Raw genomic sequence first — 16,166 nt, forward strand, 5'->3', positions numbered from 1 at the left:
CACTCAGTCTTTCACCACCACTTCAGCTTGGGCAAAGGAGATAAGCATGAACCTTAGAAAAAACCTGAGCAGTAAATTAGGGCACCCATTTCTGCCCGAGTCTGGAAGCCTCACTTGCTCCCCACTGAAAGCATTGTGCCCGCCTGAGGTTGAGTCTGGCTTCAGAACTTCTGCTGCTGGGTTGGTGGCAGGAGGTCCATCAGTGACAGGATGTGCTGAACCCCTTGTAGATCCATGAAGATGAGGCAGGTGTGGAGGCAAACTCAGTAGGACATGATGGAGGGAGCCCTGAACTCAGCAGTGTCCTAGGCAAGAGTATGTGGGACTGGTCAGTCATCAGCATGGAAGGGGCTGGCGCCAAAGAGAAGGGTTCTGTTGTTGGTTAGGACACCAGAAGTGTGACTCCAACATGGCACAATGGGCAGATAAGGCGGGATGCCAATCTTAAGGGACTGTAGTACCAAGTAGAGTCCCAGACAAGAATTTGCTTCCTGGAATTAGAATTTGGGGTCTGAGGTTGGGCCAAAAATGAGTAATACTAGTAGAGTTCATCCTGCCACTAAGACCTGCAAAGCTCAGAGACTCTGGTCTGAGTCAATGGTTGTGGAGGAGCCCTCACAAGGACCCGTCTTTGCATGCTAGTGCCTAAAGCAGTACTTGGAATAGGTGGGTGCTTAATAAATAGTTGTTAATACCCCTGGTTTTAATAAACCTTAGTTCTGAAATCTAGCTTTTTAAAGAAACCTATCCTATGGATCTACTTATTGGGTAATTTAAAAGGTTCACTTTGCCCGGCCAGCATGGCTCTGTGGTTGAGTGTCAACCTATGTCTAGGAGGTCACAGTTCAATTCCTGATCAGGACACATACCTGGATTATGGGCTCGATCCCTAGTAGAGGTGTGTCAGAGGCAGCCAATCAATGATTCTCTCTCATCATTGATGTTTCTACCTCTCTCACCCTTTCCCTTCCTCTCTGAAATATATATATATACTGAGTGGCCAGATTATTATGATCTCTGAACGCATAATAATCTGGCTACTCAGTGTGTGTGTGTGTGTGTGTGTGTGTGTGTGTGTGTGTGTGTGTATTTTAGAGGCCCCGTGCAGGAATTAGTGCATGGGTGGGGTCCAGCCAGCCTGACCAGGGGGAGGGGACATGGGCAGTTGGCCGGCCTGCCTGCTGGTCGAACTCCTGGTTGAGGGGACAATTTGCATATTAGCCTTTTATTATATAGGATACACACTGAGTGGCTGGATTATTATGCATTCAGAGATCATAATAATCCGGCCACACAGTGTATAATAAATAAAAGATTCATTTTGATAACATCCCTTTTTCAAATTGTCCTGGAAAAGGCTCCACTACTTTATTTGAAATCTTGAGCCCCACTTTGGCTTGTTTTTCTCCTGAGCTGACAAAGTGGACCCCCTCAATGGGCAGCTGCTGGGTAGCACAGACCACAAGTCAAAATCTATGTACAGTTTTGAAGGCACAATGAGGAAGTAACAAGGCATGGCTTGAAATATCTTATTTCATTCAGGCAGGATTTCTTCTGCAAAGCCTTTCTGCTTCTTCAAATTATCCTTTTGATTTTGTCTCTCTCAGTCTTTGCATCTGTTTGTCTATGCGTTTTTGAGAAGGTATGCGTGCATGGGCCTAGAATCACAGGGTTTGCTGCATATTGAAACACACAAGGATGTCCGAAAGAGCTAGGCTTTCAGAAGCCAAGTGACCTATACCTTTCTGAGAAGCAGTTTCCACCTTTGGAAAAGAGGTAAAAACAAAACACCTTTCTAAAAAGGTTGTGAAAAGTAATTGAGATTGGTAAAGTACCTCAGCTATTGTAGACAATGAACGATGGACCATGTTTTTACATCAATTGCATAATGGCAAAGCTAGATATGACAAAAAATAGGTGTGAGGTTTGCCCCTGACACCCACAGTGAAGACACATGTCATTTAGCAGAGATGTTTTTATAAGCCCCATTCACAAACTACACTGAGTGGCCAGATTATTATGATCTCTGAACGCATAATAATCTGGCCACTCAGTGTATATCCTATGTAATAAAAGACTAGTAAGCAAATTGTCCCCTTGACCAGGAGTTTGACCAGCAGGCAGATTGGCCAACTGCCCATGTCCCCACCCCCTGGCCAGGCTGGCCGGACCCCCCACCCATGCAGGAATTCATGCACCAAGCCTCTAATACCTTTAATATATACCAGATTATTATGCCACTCAGAGTAGTCTGTCCACAGATGGTAGCTCCTATCTGCCCATTTGCCGGTTGCAGTCATGTGGCCATGCCCATCGAAAGCTGACTGGAGGTTTTCTCCATCACAGTAGGCCTTGTCATGAGACTCGGTAAAAGCTGAATTTAACTACCTATGCTGGTATAAAGAGCAGGGACACAGATAATCCAAATGGATCAATACTTTCTAAATTATTTGATCAATTTTTTTTCTACCTTACAACATGACTTAGGTCTTGGCTATGATATCCTATAAGAATGTGTATCAATTGATGGTGAAAAGAAATGCATAACCTTTCTAACCCAGATAGAAAGCTGTCCTAAACTTGAATACTGTTACATATCATTTGCAAGTTAAACAACTGGTGGTGGTCTACCACCCTCTACTGTAGTGCACGACATAAAAATTATATTACAGCAATCCCATTCAAATTTTAAAATACTTCTTATGTGCACATCAAGGACTTTTAAGCATGTAGTCTGAATGAGCTCATTGGGTTAGAGTGAACATAGTGTTAAGGAAATCAGAGGGTGCATTTTTCCAACACTAATTAGCATCTTTTGGTGGTCTTACAAAAGTCTGTGATAGTCCTAACTGGTTTGGCTCAGTGGATAGAGCGTCGGCCTGTGGACTGAACGTTCCCAGGTTCGACTCTGGTCAAGAGCTTGTACCTTGGTTTCGGGCACATCCCCAATAGGGGGTGTATAGGAGGCAGCTGGTCAATGATTCTCTTTAATCGGTGTTTCTAACTCTATCCCTCTCCCTTCCTCTCTGTAAAAAATCAATAAAATATATTAAAAAATAAAGTCTGCGATAAGGAAACTGCATGACTATGAACACTGAGGTTAAAAGCCATCAGTACCGCAGGGTAAACACCAGAGTGGTTTGTGCTCTGTCCAACGGATCAATGGGGCCCTAACAACGGTGTTGTCTAACTGGTTTCTGCTACCAAGGTCTCACCAATGTCTCCATTTATCACGAAGGACACTGTGAAACTCTCAATATGATCTTAATTTGTGTTTATTCAACTAAAAGTGCCAAGTGAGCCCTAGGTGCCCAGGACTGGCCTCCCCATTGCTTTAGCTATAGCAGTAAGTCTCAAAAGTATTTTAGGGAGCCTTGGGAGCCCGTTCAGGGGCACACAACTGCATGTCTATATGAACCCAGACTTAAACTTAAAACACACATCACAACAGATGAAAATTCAGGAGCACATAAGAGAGTCCAGGTGTTTTCTAGTTAACAGACATTAAAAAGATTTGCAGAAACCAAAACAATGCCACTCCTGTCCTCAGTTTTTTGTTTGCTTTGGGAAATATAGTTGTTGTTTTTTTTATTAAAACAATATGTTTATGTTACTCTGTGATGGGTTTATTAGTATTTTTTCAATGAATTAATTAGTAATACTTTAAAATATTTATAGTTTTAATTTCTAATATGGTGACTCTTAATAGATATAACCCATGTTAAAAAAAAAAAAGCTTTGAGATTTTCGGTATTTTTTTAGTATGAAGGGGTTTGAGGAACAAAAATAAAATGAGAACCTTTGTTTTACGTCGATCCCATTTAAATCTTACAGCATCCCACCTGGCCGGGGGGGCTCAGCTGGCTGGAGCATTCTCCCATTCCATCCTCTGGAGTGCAGGCTCCATCCCAGGTCAGGGCAGGTATGGGAGGTAGCCAACCGATCTTTCTCACATCCATGTTTTTCTCTCTCAAATCAATGAACATATCCTCAGGTAAGGATTTAAAATAAATCTTACAGTATCCTGATTCCCTTTCCCAATTTTAATTGTCTTCATGGAGTTTATCACTACCAAAAATTATACATTTTTATTCATCTGTGTTCTTCATATGCCAGTCGTTTGCCTACCAGATCTCAGGTGCATTCCCTACCCTTCCTCTGCAACATGCATTTCCCAGGGCAAAACAAAAACAAAGCAGATCCTTTGCCCAAAGCAATGGGAAGCACTGGCAGGAGCTTAGAGGAGAGCAAAGCCCAGTTTCTCTGCCTCTCTCTCCTTCGGTCTCAGCCTCTCCTCCATGCTCCCATCTGCTGATAGCCCTGGCTTCTCCTCTGTGTGTCTGATCCTGTGGTGCAGTGGTTTGCACTCTGATTGCTTCACCATCCCAGCTTCCCTTTGGGCTCTCCCCACCCTTTGTGGGGAGAAACTTATCTCAGCTTCCTCATGTGAAAACAGGGGTAAGAATGGCAGCCAGCGCTGCTGTGAGGATTAGCAAACACACATAAAGAACCTAGCACTCTGCTCAGCTGGAATAGGAAAACGAAGTTAACATTATTATTAGTGTATTAACATTATTATTAGTAACTGCTGCCTTCCTTACAGAAAAAGTAAATCTATTGCTTTCAGCTGGTGTTAAAGTTTTCATTATTAGCTGAGATTCTAATGGACATGGGAGTTATTTTTTCCAGGATAGCTACTGTAATTATGACACAATCCATCGCTTTTCTCAATGTTTACTTCAGTTGGGGGGAAAAACGTGCAGAGGATACTGCAGGAGAAATTCTATGTAATCGAGCATGACAAGCTGCAATAAATCAGAGGTCTTCCCTTCCTCATTGCTGTGGAAAGGAAAGAAAAATCAAATGTATTCAGACTTAATCCTCTGCCGGGAACTCGCTAAGAACTTCCTATGCGTTATGACACTTAATTCTCAAAGCCTTTCAAAGTGGACATTATCCTTATTCCCCCCAGAGCAGTAGACGGCGGGCTCAGAAAGGCTCCGGGTGGCTGGGATCATGCAGCTGGCAGGAAAGGAACAGATTTGAACCTGCACTGAAGACGAGCCCTTACCTGCACCCTATTTTTGCAAAACAAAAACAAAGCCAATGCCTATGGATTGTTTCCCACGGGACTTGGTGCCTGTAATTAACATACTTGCTCATATTTCTCTCCCATGGCACAGGAAGACCGACGATCTGAGCCGCAGGCTTTTTTTTCCCACTTGGGATGGTCACATAGAAACGATTTATCTGAGGGCCACGGCAGGGAAGTCCTCAATCTCCAACAGTTTTCTTCAGTCGGCTCCTGCTGGCCATGGGAGGAGGCCCTGGCTGGGTCAGGCCATCAGGTGATGCTGAAGGTAGTCATCCACAAGTAATTGCTGGGGGGTCCCCAGAGGCTGACGCTCCACTGTGCTGCCCACGGGTGAGGGGCTCCCTCACTGCAGTGCACTGGAAGCCAAGGAGCCTGTCCCTGCTGGCGGATTCCGGAGAGCATGGCACAGTGGGCAACAAAACAAACACCTGACTACTGGCTGGAGTTTCTTCCCTGCATCACCCCTTCTCTCCAGCCCTGGGATCCTGGGCTTAATGAAGTCGAGACACCAAAAACCTATGGCTTCCTTTGAAAAAAGATTTTTTTTTTCCTTTTCCTAAGCCACAGCTAACAACTTCAGTTTGTACTCTTTTATTTCATTAAAGAGGTATTCACATAGGAAGGGACCCTTTGCCAATCTTGCTTTACTGAACTCTCTCTGAGAAATGAACATCGTAGCCAAGTGACAAAAACATTGAACGGCCTCCACTTTTCAGGAGCACCCTGTCCTGCAGCTGACCTGTGGAACCGGTGGTTCAATTCGCACACACATGGTGGTGATCCACTCGCCACAGGTCCTCTCAGCGCAGTGTTAGGCTGGGTGCTACATTCTGTGGCAGAAACAAGAAGGTGGAACGCTTCATGCAGGACACATGTGGGCCACGGGCTTTGCCTGAGAAACACCTGCAGGTCTCTTGTGGACCCATTCCTGGTTCTGGTTGGCGGTCAAGGCCACACAGTTAATCTCATCCCATGAATGTTTACCTGTTTCTTAGCTGGTTCCACAAAATGTAGCAAAGATGAAGGAACATGCATTATCGACTCCATAGCCAAATGTTTCATGTAATGATGGATTTTCATCCCAGTCTCTTTCCTTTCTCACCTGACCAGTCTATTTCTGTGTGATATTGAGGGAGCTAACATTGGATAAGTTGTGATAAGTGTTTAAATGTAGCATGCTATTTTACACTAGAAGTGCAATGCATGAAATTCGTGCAAGAGTAGGCCTTCCTTCCCCCAGCAGCCTGCACCCGGGACCCAGGCTTCTGTCGCAAGCCCCAGCTTTGTCTAGAAGGTCATCTAAAAGAATGTCATGTCTAATTAGCATATTATACTTTTATTATTATAGATTAGAGGCCTGATGCACGAAAATCGTGCAAGGGGCTTGGCCCTCACAGCCCCTCGCAGCCCTGGCTTCTTTAGGAAGGTTGTCTGGACATTGTTCTGCAGTTCGGTCTAATTAGCATATTAGCTCTTTATTATATAGGAGTAGTGACAATCCTTATTGAATAAATATTTTGCCATGCATTTTATAGACAAGCAACCAGGTTAGAGAGACCGAAAACTTGCTATTGGAAGTTGATAACTGGGAATCAAACTCAGGTCTGTTTCTTGTTACCACCCCTCCTTCCCAAACTGGCTCATCTTCCCAGAGCACCCACTTTACCTGACAAAGACTTGGGGAAAGAATAATTATGTGACAGAAAACATGGATAGAATTATAGTTTAGAATATGAAATTAACATGAATTTTCAAAGATAAAGCACCAGGAAAGCATCGTCAGAGGCCTCACAGGTGTTTTAAAGGAAAAGCTTGTGAACCACTTTCTACACATGGAAGGCTAGGGCAGGTGAACCATGCGGCCTCTATCCAAAAGTTATTTCGGTATCTAGACGCTCCATCTAGCAGGAAGGCAGAGTGAAAAGGCTATGGTATCAGGGCCCTGCTGATACGCTCTGCTCAGAAAGCAAAAACCCATGCTCTCTTTAGAACTCGGTCGGGACATTGGTAACAACTCCCGTGTGCTCTTGGGGACATCACCCCTACTTCCAGTGGCTTACACAACCGTCTGTCCAACTCCATATTCTGGTCGGGGCAAGAGTTCTGGTTTGGTCCTCTCTCTTCCTCCCGTTGCACTTCCAGGCTTCTGGATGCATTTCCACCTCCTTCCCATGTGGCGATGCCTCTCCATGCAGCACTGACGCCCACAAGTGCAGCCTCCCTGGGCTGAGGATGGGCCGCGCATCTACAGCCACCAAGGTTGTAAGAGCAGCAGGTGCCCATCCCAGCCTTTGTTTTTATCTCTGCTCTCCACGGACTATCACATATCCCGTGTCCCTGTCCAGCTAATGCTGAGATGTAACAACCTGTCACCTGAGATGTGGCTTGTTAAAATTACATGGCCCGGGTAATGGAGAATGCAGTGCAGGTCCGACAGCAGGTAATCAGCCTTAGCGTGCGGGGCAGCCTCGTCTGGGCCCTCTGGGCTCCCTGCCTCCACTCCCCTTCCTCTCTGCTTCTTAGCACACGGACACCCTCACCATTGCTCAGAGGCATCTCTTGGGATCTGTTGAGTGGGGGTGGCTATTTTACACTGTTAACTCAGCCACCAAGTCACCCGGCATTGGGGTAACAAGGTGGGGGCGGGGAACTGTGATCATCCCAGTAGACCATCTCCAGCAGCTGGTGGGGGTGGGGAAGAGGGGATTCAGCTGTCTCTGCATGTCTTCTATGAAAAGACAGCTGGACAAATGTGACTAGCATCAGGATCTAGAGAGGCAAGATGTGAAAAAAAACAAAACGCAGAACCTCAGAGTTGCTGTCAGTAAGGACCCGATACAGTTTCCCTCGGATGCAGGGCCTGTTGCTTTCCATGACCCTTGCTGTGACTGATGGGTTTGTCTGACCACATTGCTTAGAGAGGGCTAACCATTGGAGGCAACAGGACGGAGGAAGAACTGTTGATTCTGGGGCAAGAACATCATAGGCAGGAGATGCTGGAGGAGGGCCGGGCAGGAACTATGAAGCTGGGTGGCCTTGGCTCTGAGTCCTAGCTGGGCCTGTGTGACCCTGGGCATGGTACTTACTCTTTTCCACCTGTGAAATGGAAATCAGACTACCTGCCTCAACCGTGTTGTTTTACAGATTAAATGGCATCATGTAGCCATAGCGTTTAGGGAGTGCATGTTCAGAAAATGGCAGCATTATGATTATACCCTCCCAACCAGTAAATTCTTAGGGAGTCAGTGTCTCGGATCCCAAAGGCAAACCACATCTGCAAAGCCTTGGGAAAACTCGCCAGTTCACAGGGCTACCTTGGGGCTCCGTGCCTGGAGTTGTCTGAGAAACCGTTTCCCGTCCTCTAGAGAGGTCCAATCCAGGTCACCTTGGCCAACAATGATTTTAATGAGTGACATGCCCTAGAGGTGACTAGTGGGCTCTCTCCCCACTTTTCCAGCTAACCTGCTGGTTTGGCACTGGACATGAGCAGATTTAATACTCAGTCTTCTGTAAACCAAGCAAAAAGCTTCATCCAGGCTTTCACTCTTAAAAGTTAGGTGCTCATCTCTAAAACCAGGATTTGGTCTAATTCCTAATAACATTGGAATTTCCCCAAGTCTCTGAGTGATGAAAACCTGAAGTATTTATAATCTCATCATGATGATTCAGCAATGAAGATGGATAATTTTTAAAAATCTTAATGAGTCTTTTACAACCCATTTTGTTCTTCTGGGGTGCTGTTCAGAAATCATTTAGTGGTCTACATGCGTTCTGGTTAATAACTATGTAGAAATGTATGCGGAGAGTTGACTAACATTTGTTTTTCAGCACCTCTTCTGGGTGCTGATGGCTCTGAGCCATGAGTTTTTACTCACACTGCCTCATTTAATCTTTACAACAGCCCTGTGAGATCAGAATTATAATCTGTAGTTGACTAAGAGAGAAATGCTGGCTCAGAGGCTGTACCAGTGTCGCAAGCATCTGCAATGCAGAGCTAGCTGACCTCCTCCAGGTCTCTGTGCACAAGCCTAGTGCTGGGTCTACCACACTGGAAGTCTATTTTGTTGATGTACATTCTGTCTTACCAGTATTACATACATTTCTTTCAAAATTAAAATACCATGAGGGAAACATGCAATAGAAAATGCTAAGCTAAAATTTAAAAGCCCATTATAAACTCAGTTCTCCGACAGCCCATGACTGAAAAGCTCATGGCTATGAACGGTTTTCTGGTCTCGTGTTTCCTGCCACAATATTTTGAGAGAAGATGAAACTCAGCTGTAGGCTCATGAGAAAAGTTGCCAGAGGGATGCAACTCTTTCCACTATGCACTTGGCTGCTGAACAAACTACTCATGCTGGAAAACGTGCAGAGCAATTTGGAGCAACTAGACTTTCTGGACATGAGGGAGGCTGCTCAAGGACAGGATCTCTGCCTTGCTCTCTTGGAGCCTAAATAGAACTGGCTTCCAAGCCGGTGCTCTACAAACATGAATGAATGAATGAATGAATGAATGACCAAAAGGTGGTAAGGGTAGTCATGAGCTCACAAAGCCTTTTATGGGCTATGTCATCCTCTGTCCAATCTTGGGATGCGACATGGGAACAGCTATAATGGTCGTAAACTCCTCAGGCATGCTGGAGGTAATTAGGAGAGAACAAAATCAAAACCAAGACTTTTCTTTAAAAACGCAAAAACTGGGTTTTCTAGCCGAAACCGGTTTGACTCAGTGGTAGAACGTCAGCCTGCAGATTGAAAGGTCCCAGGTTCGATTCCGGTCAAGGGCATGTATTGAGTACATTGGTTGCGGGCACATCCCCGGTAGGGGGTGTACAAGAGGCAGCTGGTCGATGTTTCTCTCTCATCGACGGTTCTAACTCTCTATCCCTCTCTCCTCCTCTCTGTAAAAAAATAAATAAATAAATAAATAAAATAAAAGAAAGGCAAATCTAAAATATTAAAAACTGGGTTTTCTGACATTGTCTCCATCCTAGACAACCTCCTAAAACCACTGAAGTCTTCAGTTATGAGCAGGAAATTTTACAAAATAACAAACATACTGTGAATGGTAGTGGACAAAGGCATCGATTTTTGGCAAGACACTTCTGAGCTACAATGCTGACTTGTGAATGACTTATCAGCTGTAAAGCTGGAAAGCCCCTTAGCTTGTTTAAATATCAGCTTGCTCATTGGTAAACTGAGATATTTAATTCATTGAGTTATTATAAGAATTAAGAAAAATAGTGCCTGGCACTTAGCAGACTCAATAAATATGAATTCTCTTCCTCGCTCCTTCCCTTCCTCTCCCTGATCTTTCCTTTTTGACACCCATTTATCCTAAAACCACAGAGGTAGGTGAGATCATGTAATTATTTTTTTAAATGTTCTTTTTGCTCCACGTTCAAAGACTTTTTTAAAACATGAGTTGGAGGAGCTCTAAGTTTTCTACTCATTTTTTTTCTGCGTGTCAAATCTAAGATAGTAAATTCTATTACATAATAGAAAAAACGGGAAGCTGAGGACTAGGACATAAACATTATTATAAGGAGACAGATAACAGGAAAAAAAGGTTGCGGCTCTGTAGGCTTCCTATTTTCTGTCATTATATTTAAAAGCGGATGGGGATACAATCGAAGAGGGGATGGCCTTGCTTCTGAAGTTACTGCTACCTTAGGAGCTTTAATGGGGACATCTGTTGGCTTTTTAACAAAGGAAGCTGGAGAGGATCAAGGAAAGTGCAGGAGACTATGGTTCACAAGGGAGCCACATCTGCTTGGTATTTCCCCAACTGAGAAAGCTCAACTTCTGAAACAGCCCGGGTCTCCTGGTTACCCTGGAATCTAGGAACAGATGAAAGCGTTTCTTTCCTCCATATTTCAATGGTACTGATCAACAGCTGTTTATATCCTTTAATACCTAATGAAGGGCAAAGCCTTCACATCTGTCAGCATTTTCCGGTTCCATTTCCTTGGATCACAGTGGGGAGGAGGCGAAGTTGGAGCCCCTTCCACACTCCAGAAAGTATGCCTGGGATTCAAAGCTGTAATGCTAAGCAGAAGTCCCCGTTTCTCATCCACCCAGGGTTTGCTGTTGGCTGAGAATTCTTCTTTTGCTCTATCCTGACAGGTGTCTCCATCAATTTCATGCTAATGATGACTCATAGCAGCACAAAGATCAAAAAGAAGAAAAGTAGGCTGGAATAGGGAGGAGGAAGAAGAGAAGGAAGTGAATTCCAACAAAGAAAGTGGCTCCTGAAGATAAGTTATTTCAAAAAGTAGCAAAATATGGTCTGAGAGCAAATCATGAAGACCCTCAGGGTGATGGTGGATGGTGGTTGTTTTTACTGAGCCCTAACTTTTCACCTTGGAAAAGTTAAACAGGGAAAATTAAACTTTGTGGAGGCAAGGTACACAAAATACCCAGGATGATACTAAAGAGATTCAGAGACATTTGCTTAACTTCACTTTGATCACCAGCAACATATGTAGACATGTTGGGACTTTAGAAAAATTATTTTTCCTTCCTTCCTTCTGTCTGTCCATCCATCATTCCATCCTCCCACCCACCCATTCAACAACTTACAAGGCACCAAGACTGAATTAGTGCTGGGGCAGTCAAATGAATAAGACATATTCCATAACTGTAAGGGGCTTACACTCAATTGTGGAAGAAGACATAATATCAAGGATGCAAGAGAAGATGGTGAATCCAGAAAAAGAGAACAGTGTGGATAAAACCAGAGAGGTAAGAAACACACATTTTCTGGGGAACTAAAAGCATTCTGGGTGGTTATAATAAACAGAGGATAGAGTGCTGGGTTCTTATTAAAAGTGCAAATTCTTAGGTTTTCTTAACAATTTAGTTGTTAAGAAAAACAAACAAACAGGGAATTTATATTTTTTTAACAGAAGCCCCAAGTAATTCTGATACAAACAAAAGTCTGACAACTCTAATTTATATAAATCAACATTTCCCAAAAGATAATAATGATGTTTCATTAAAAAAAAAAAAAAATAGCCAGCAGGTTCAAATTAGGAAATACCACATACTAAAGTATTTTTCCTTTCTTGGATATTTAGAATGCATATTAGCATATTAAAAGTCCTGCAATAAAGAAATCAATTTCACTCAGCACTTCCCAAACATCTTTTCATGTGGAAAAATCATGGTGCACCTATTAAAATCTCCCAGAACAATGGTGAACTGTGGAGCATAAATTGAGAAGGAATCTGATGAGGAGACTATGCCCCCCAAACCAAGTGAATGGCTAAAAAAAAAAAAGATGTCTAGAAAAAGATAGCAAAGTCAATTACTCTGATTTCCTCCGAGCAAAGTCTAAAACCACCTCTGGGAATTTCCTCATCCTCAAGTAACACACCTTGGCCCTGATGTGGTTTCTAGTCACCCACTCCAGTAGTAGCCACAGCTGCCAGCAAGAGCAGAAATGCTCGGAGTTCAAAGCATCAGGGAGCAGGAACAGAAGGGAAAGGACAAAGAGGAGGTCTCCTGGCCCACATTTATTTACCTTGATTGCTAGCATGTGCTCAATGGCTGGTGATGCTTTTAGAAAAGAAAAAATCTTCCCAGCAACAAAAGGAGCCTCTGACTGTCAAAGAAAGTGCAAAAAAGACATGAGCCTAAGAGATTCTCGCCCACTGGAGTGCCTATTAGATGGCTGGCCAGAGGGGTTGGAATCTGCCCTCTTCCTCCTACTCTGGTGAGGAAGCTTTTGCATGCCGCGCCCAACCTCCTTCCTTAACAAGGTGCAGCGGAGAGAAAGAGCATGAGGGGACTGCACAAGTCAAGGCAACACCGTGATTCTGAGCAAACTGGTTTGTGTGCTGAATATTTCAAGATGTACACACTGCCTTAATCAATTTATGCACTTTCTTGTAATATTAACTTAATTACTTCCATACACCCCACCTCAAGTTTTCCATACGCCACATGGGGACACACACATCCCAAGGAGAAGTGATTTCAGCAATGCATTTCAACGCTTCTTTTATCCGCCAACCATTTCAGAGCTTTTAAATAATACTTTCTAACAGCACAAGTATTTTTTCAGTCATTCCACAAATATTTCCTAAGTGCCTGCAGGGGTTTCTAGGCACCAGGCTAGCTGGACACTGGAGATATGACAATGGAAGTAAGGAGATTTTTTTTTCCTGTTGAACCTTGGGCGTAAAAATCCTGATTTTTAAATTCGGCCCGTCAAGTGCATGGAAACAGCAGCATAAAGAAATAAATACAAGGGGTAAAAACTCTCCCCTGGAAGAGTTTTATAACTCAGAGCACAAGGGAAACAAAAGCATTTGTATTTCAAGTGTCCTGGTGAGTCTAGCAACTGCACAAGGGTCCAGAGTTGACAGCATAACCTGGGATATAAATAACCTGTGATCAGGAGAGGAAAGAACAGAATGACAGGATCTTTATTTTCCCAGAATGTTAAACCCTTGTTGAATTGGTCCCCACACAAATCCATGGATTCTCCCATTAGGATTTCTTAACCCGAGAGGTAAATACCAATAACTGCACCAGAGATCATGTAACTTTAACTAGTTAATTAGTAAATAATAAGAACCTTACCAGAATGACTGGGTAGGGTTAGAGTCAAGTCCTAAGGAAGCCAGCAAGATCAAATCTAACATTTCACCAAGACAATGTTCCCCAGCTTGTGATAGGCGTAATTTCATGATTGAGGTCCATGAAATTATTGCTCCACAAATGGTATTTTTCAAAATTTCAATGGGGTTCTTAGATATAGAAAAAGAAACTGCAGGTGTGCGAGAGACAGAATCTGGGGAAACACCAATAGATGAGGTGTGGTATGCAATGTTCAAAGGCAGTCCTGGAAGGAGCCTCAGCACACCTTCTGAGCTCAGGTGGGATGTGACAAAACAACCAAGGAGCTGGCCACGGACTTACCCACGCATGTTGGAAAGATGTCTTCGTTGTTGATCTGGACCTCAATCCAATCCATCAGGAGGTTCATGTACTGGGGAGCGGGCAGTGCGGTCGGCTTCTTGTACTTGAGGTCATCCTGCCACCGATACTCGTATTTGGGGCCCCCCGACATCACAGGGCAGGTCCTCTCGGTGCAGAACTCGCAGATGGTGCCATAGATGAGGTTGATCCGATTGAAGAAGTCCACCACGTGCACGGCCACCCAGTCGTTCTGGTCCTCCCCACTGGGCAGCTGCACTGCCGCCTTCAGGTCCACGCCTGAGTTGAGGGACGCCTGAGCCCGTTTGTGGAGCTCAAACCTCTGGGTGCCAGGTTCGAATTTCCTCTTGGGCCGGAAGGTCTTGTCCTTGTTGAACACCTGCTTCAGAGCTATGGACATGGTCTTCTCCTTCTCGTCCTTGGTTTTGCAGGAAGCAAAAAAGCACCTGGAACTTCCCAGCGAGAGGTCACAACCCAACAGAGTTTTCCACTGCCAGCCCTCTGGCCCCAGTCTTGCGGCCTGCAGCTTCTATGTTAAATGGCCCCTTCCATCTTCCTCTCGAGTGATTTCCGGGGGAAGCTCATGTTTCTTCCTAAAGGAGAAAAAAGAGTCTCATAAGTGCCCAGGATCCATTTAAGAAATGACAAAGGCTTAGACCAGATTTCCATTTTGCATTTCGCTGTGCCCACTTCCATCCAGACAATATGGATGTGCAGGTTAAGCCAAAACCCTGGGAATCCGTATTCGTGATCTTGGTCAAATCTCTGGTTACTCCTCCTTGTGTGATCATAGGCCCAAGGGATCTCTCCAAGGTGTTACGGATGAACACGGTAGTCAAGATAGATAACAAATTCATCAAGCCACTGAATGACTAAACAAAGAGACATCTGTCTGTGCCTTTATCCGGTGCCACTGGGAGAGGGGTACACAAGAGTTTTGAAATGGGAACAGGAAGTCTATCTGCCTTATTTTCCAACCCAGAGCCCCATCAGGACTCCTGCCTATAACTTATATTATAGGCATAGTAAATGGTTAGAGCAATGCTTCTCAAATGTTAATGTGGGATCTTGTTAAAACCCTGGTTCTGACCCAATATGTCTGAGATGGCACCTAAGAATCTGCATTTCTTTCTTTTTGTTGTTTTGTTCATCTTCACCCCTCCACCCGAGGATATTTTTTCCTCTGATTTTTAGAGAGATTGAGAGGAAGGGGATGGGGGAAGAGACAGGAGAGAGAGAGAGAGAGAAGTTGATATGAGAGAGACACATCAATTGGTTGCCCCTGGCACATGCCCCAATCAGGGCCAGGGATAGAACCTGCAACCATGTTCATGCCTTTGACTCAGAATCAAACCCGAGACCCTTCGGTGCACAGGCAGGCATTCTAACCACCGAGTAAACCAGCCAGTGCAGAATCTGCATTTCTAACAAGCTCCCTGATGGTGCCCAATCTACTGGTCCAGTGGTCGGCAAACTCATTAGTCAACAGAGCCAAATATCAATAGTATGATTGAAATTTCTTTTGAGAGACAAATTTTTTAAACTTAATCTTCTTCTAACGCCACTTCTTCAAAATAGATCTGCCCAGGCCGTGGTATTTAGTGGAATAGCCATACTCAAGGGGCCAAGTGGCTCACGAGCTACAGTTTGCCGACTACGATACTGGTCCATGGATGATGCTTTAATTATCTAGCCCTGATCTTACTAAGGGATCTTATTAGAAATGCAGACTCTTGGGCCTCCTCCCAGACTTAGTAGATCTAAGTCTGCATTTTAATAAAATCTAAGAAATATATGCTTTGAGGCACACTGAGTTGAAGGGGAGCCTGGCTGGCTGGGGAAAGAGATGATTAAATAAACTTTCAGTTGGTGTTTTCTTGGCATCATAAACACAGTTTTCAGTTGAGTTTGCATATGTGTGTGTGTGTGTGTGAGAAAGAGAATGACCCAGAGACTTCACTGTTTTGAATACAATGGCCTTGACAGATGGTGACAATGACCGGGTATTTTGATCTTGATTGATTTGGACAGCACAGCACCCTGAAGCAAAGAGATTCCCAGTGAATACCTTTTCATAAATACCAGATGGAAAGTGGCTGCTGATACTGCTTCTGCTACAGCCTCG

The 16,166-nt window shown here is 44.1% G+C and overlaps 1 protein-coding gene across 1 annotated transcript in view; it reads right to left on the bottom strand.

Moving 5' to 3' along the window:
- Nucleotides 1–16,087, bottom strand: part of MOB3B (MOB kinase activator 3B) — a 114,578-nt gene extending 98,491 nt beyond the window's left edge. The window contains exons 1-2 of the mRNA XM_036434223.2: nucleotides 16,002–16,087; nucleotides 14,024–14,634 (exon numbers count right to left, since the gene is read on the bottom strand). Of these exons, the coding sequence (XP_036290116.1) occupies nucleotides 14,024–14,441 (418 nt within the window). The 5' untranslated portion in view covers nucleotides 14,442–14,634; nucleotides 16,002–16,087. The remainder of the gene's footprint in view (nucleotides 1–14,023; nucleotides 14,635–16,001) is intronic.
- Between the last annotated feature and the right edge of the window lie 79 nt (nucleotides 16,088–16,166).

This window comes from Pipistrellus kuhlii, unplaced genomic scaffold (assembly GCF_014108245.1).
Source record: "Pipistrellus kuhlii isolate mPipKuh1 unplaced genomic scaffold, mPipKuh1.p scaffold_m20_p_12, whole genome shotgun sequence".
In the NCBI taxonomy this organism is placed as follows: Eukaryota; Metazoa; Chordata; class Mammalia; order Chiroptera; family Vespertilionidae; genus Pipistrellus; species Pipistrellus kuhlii.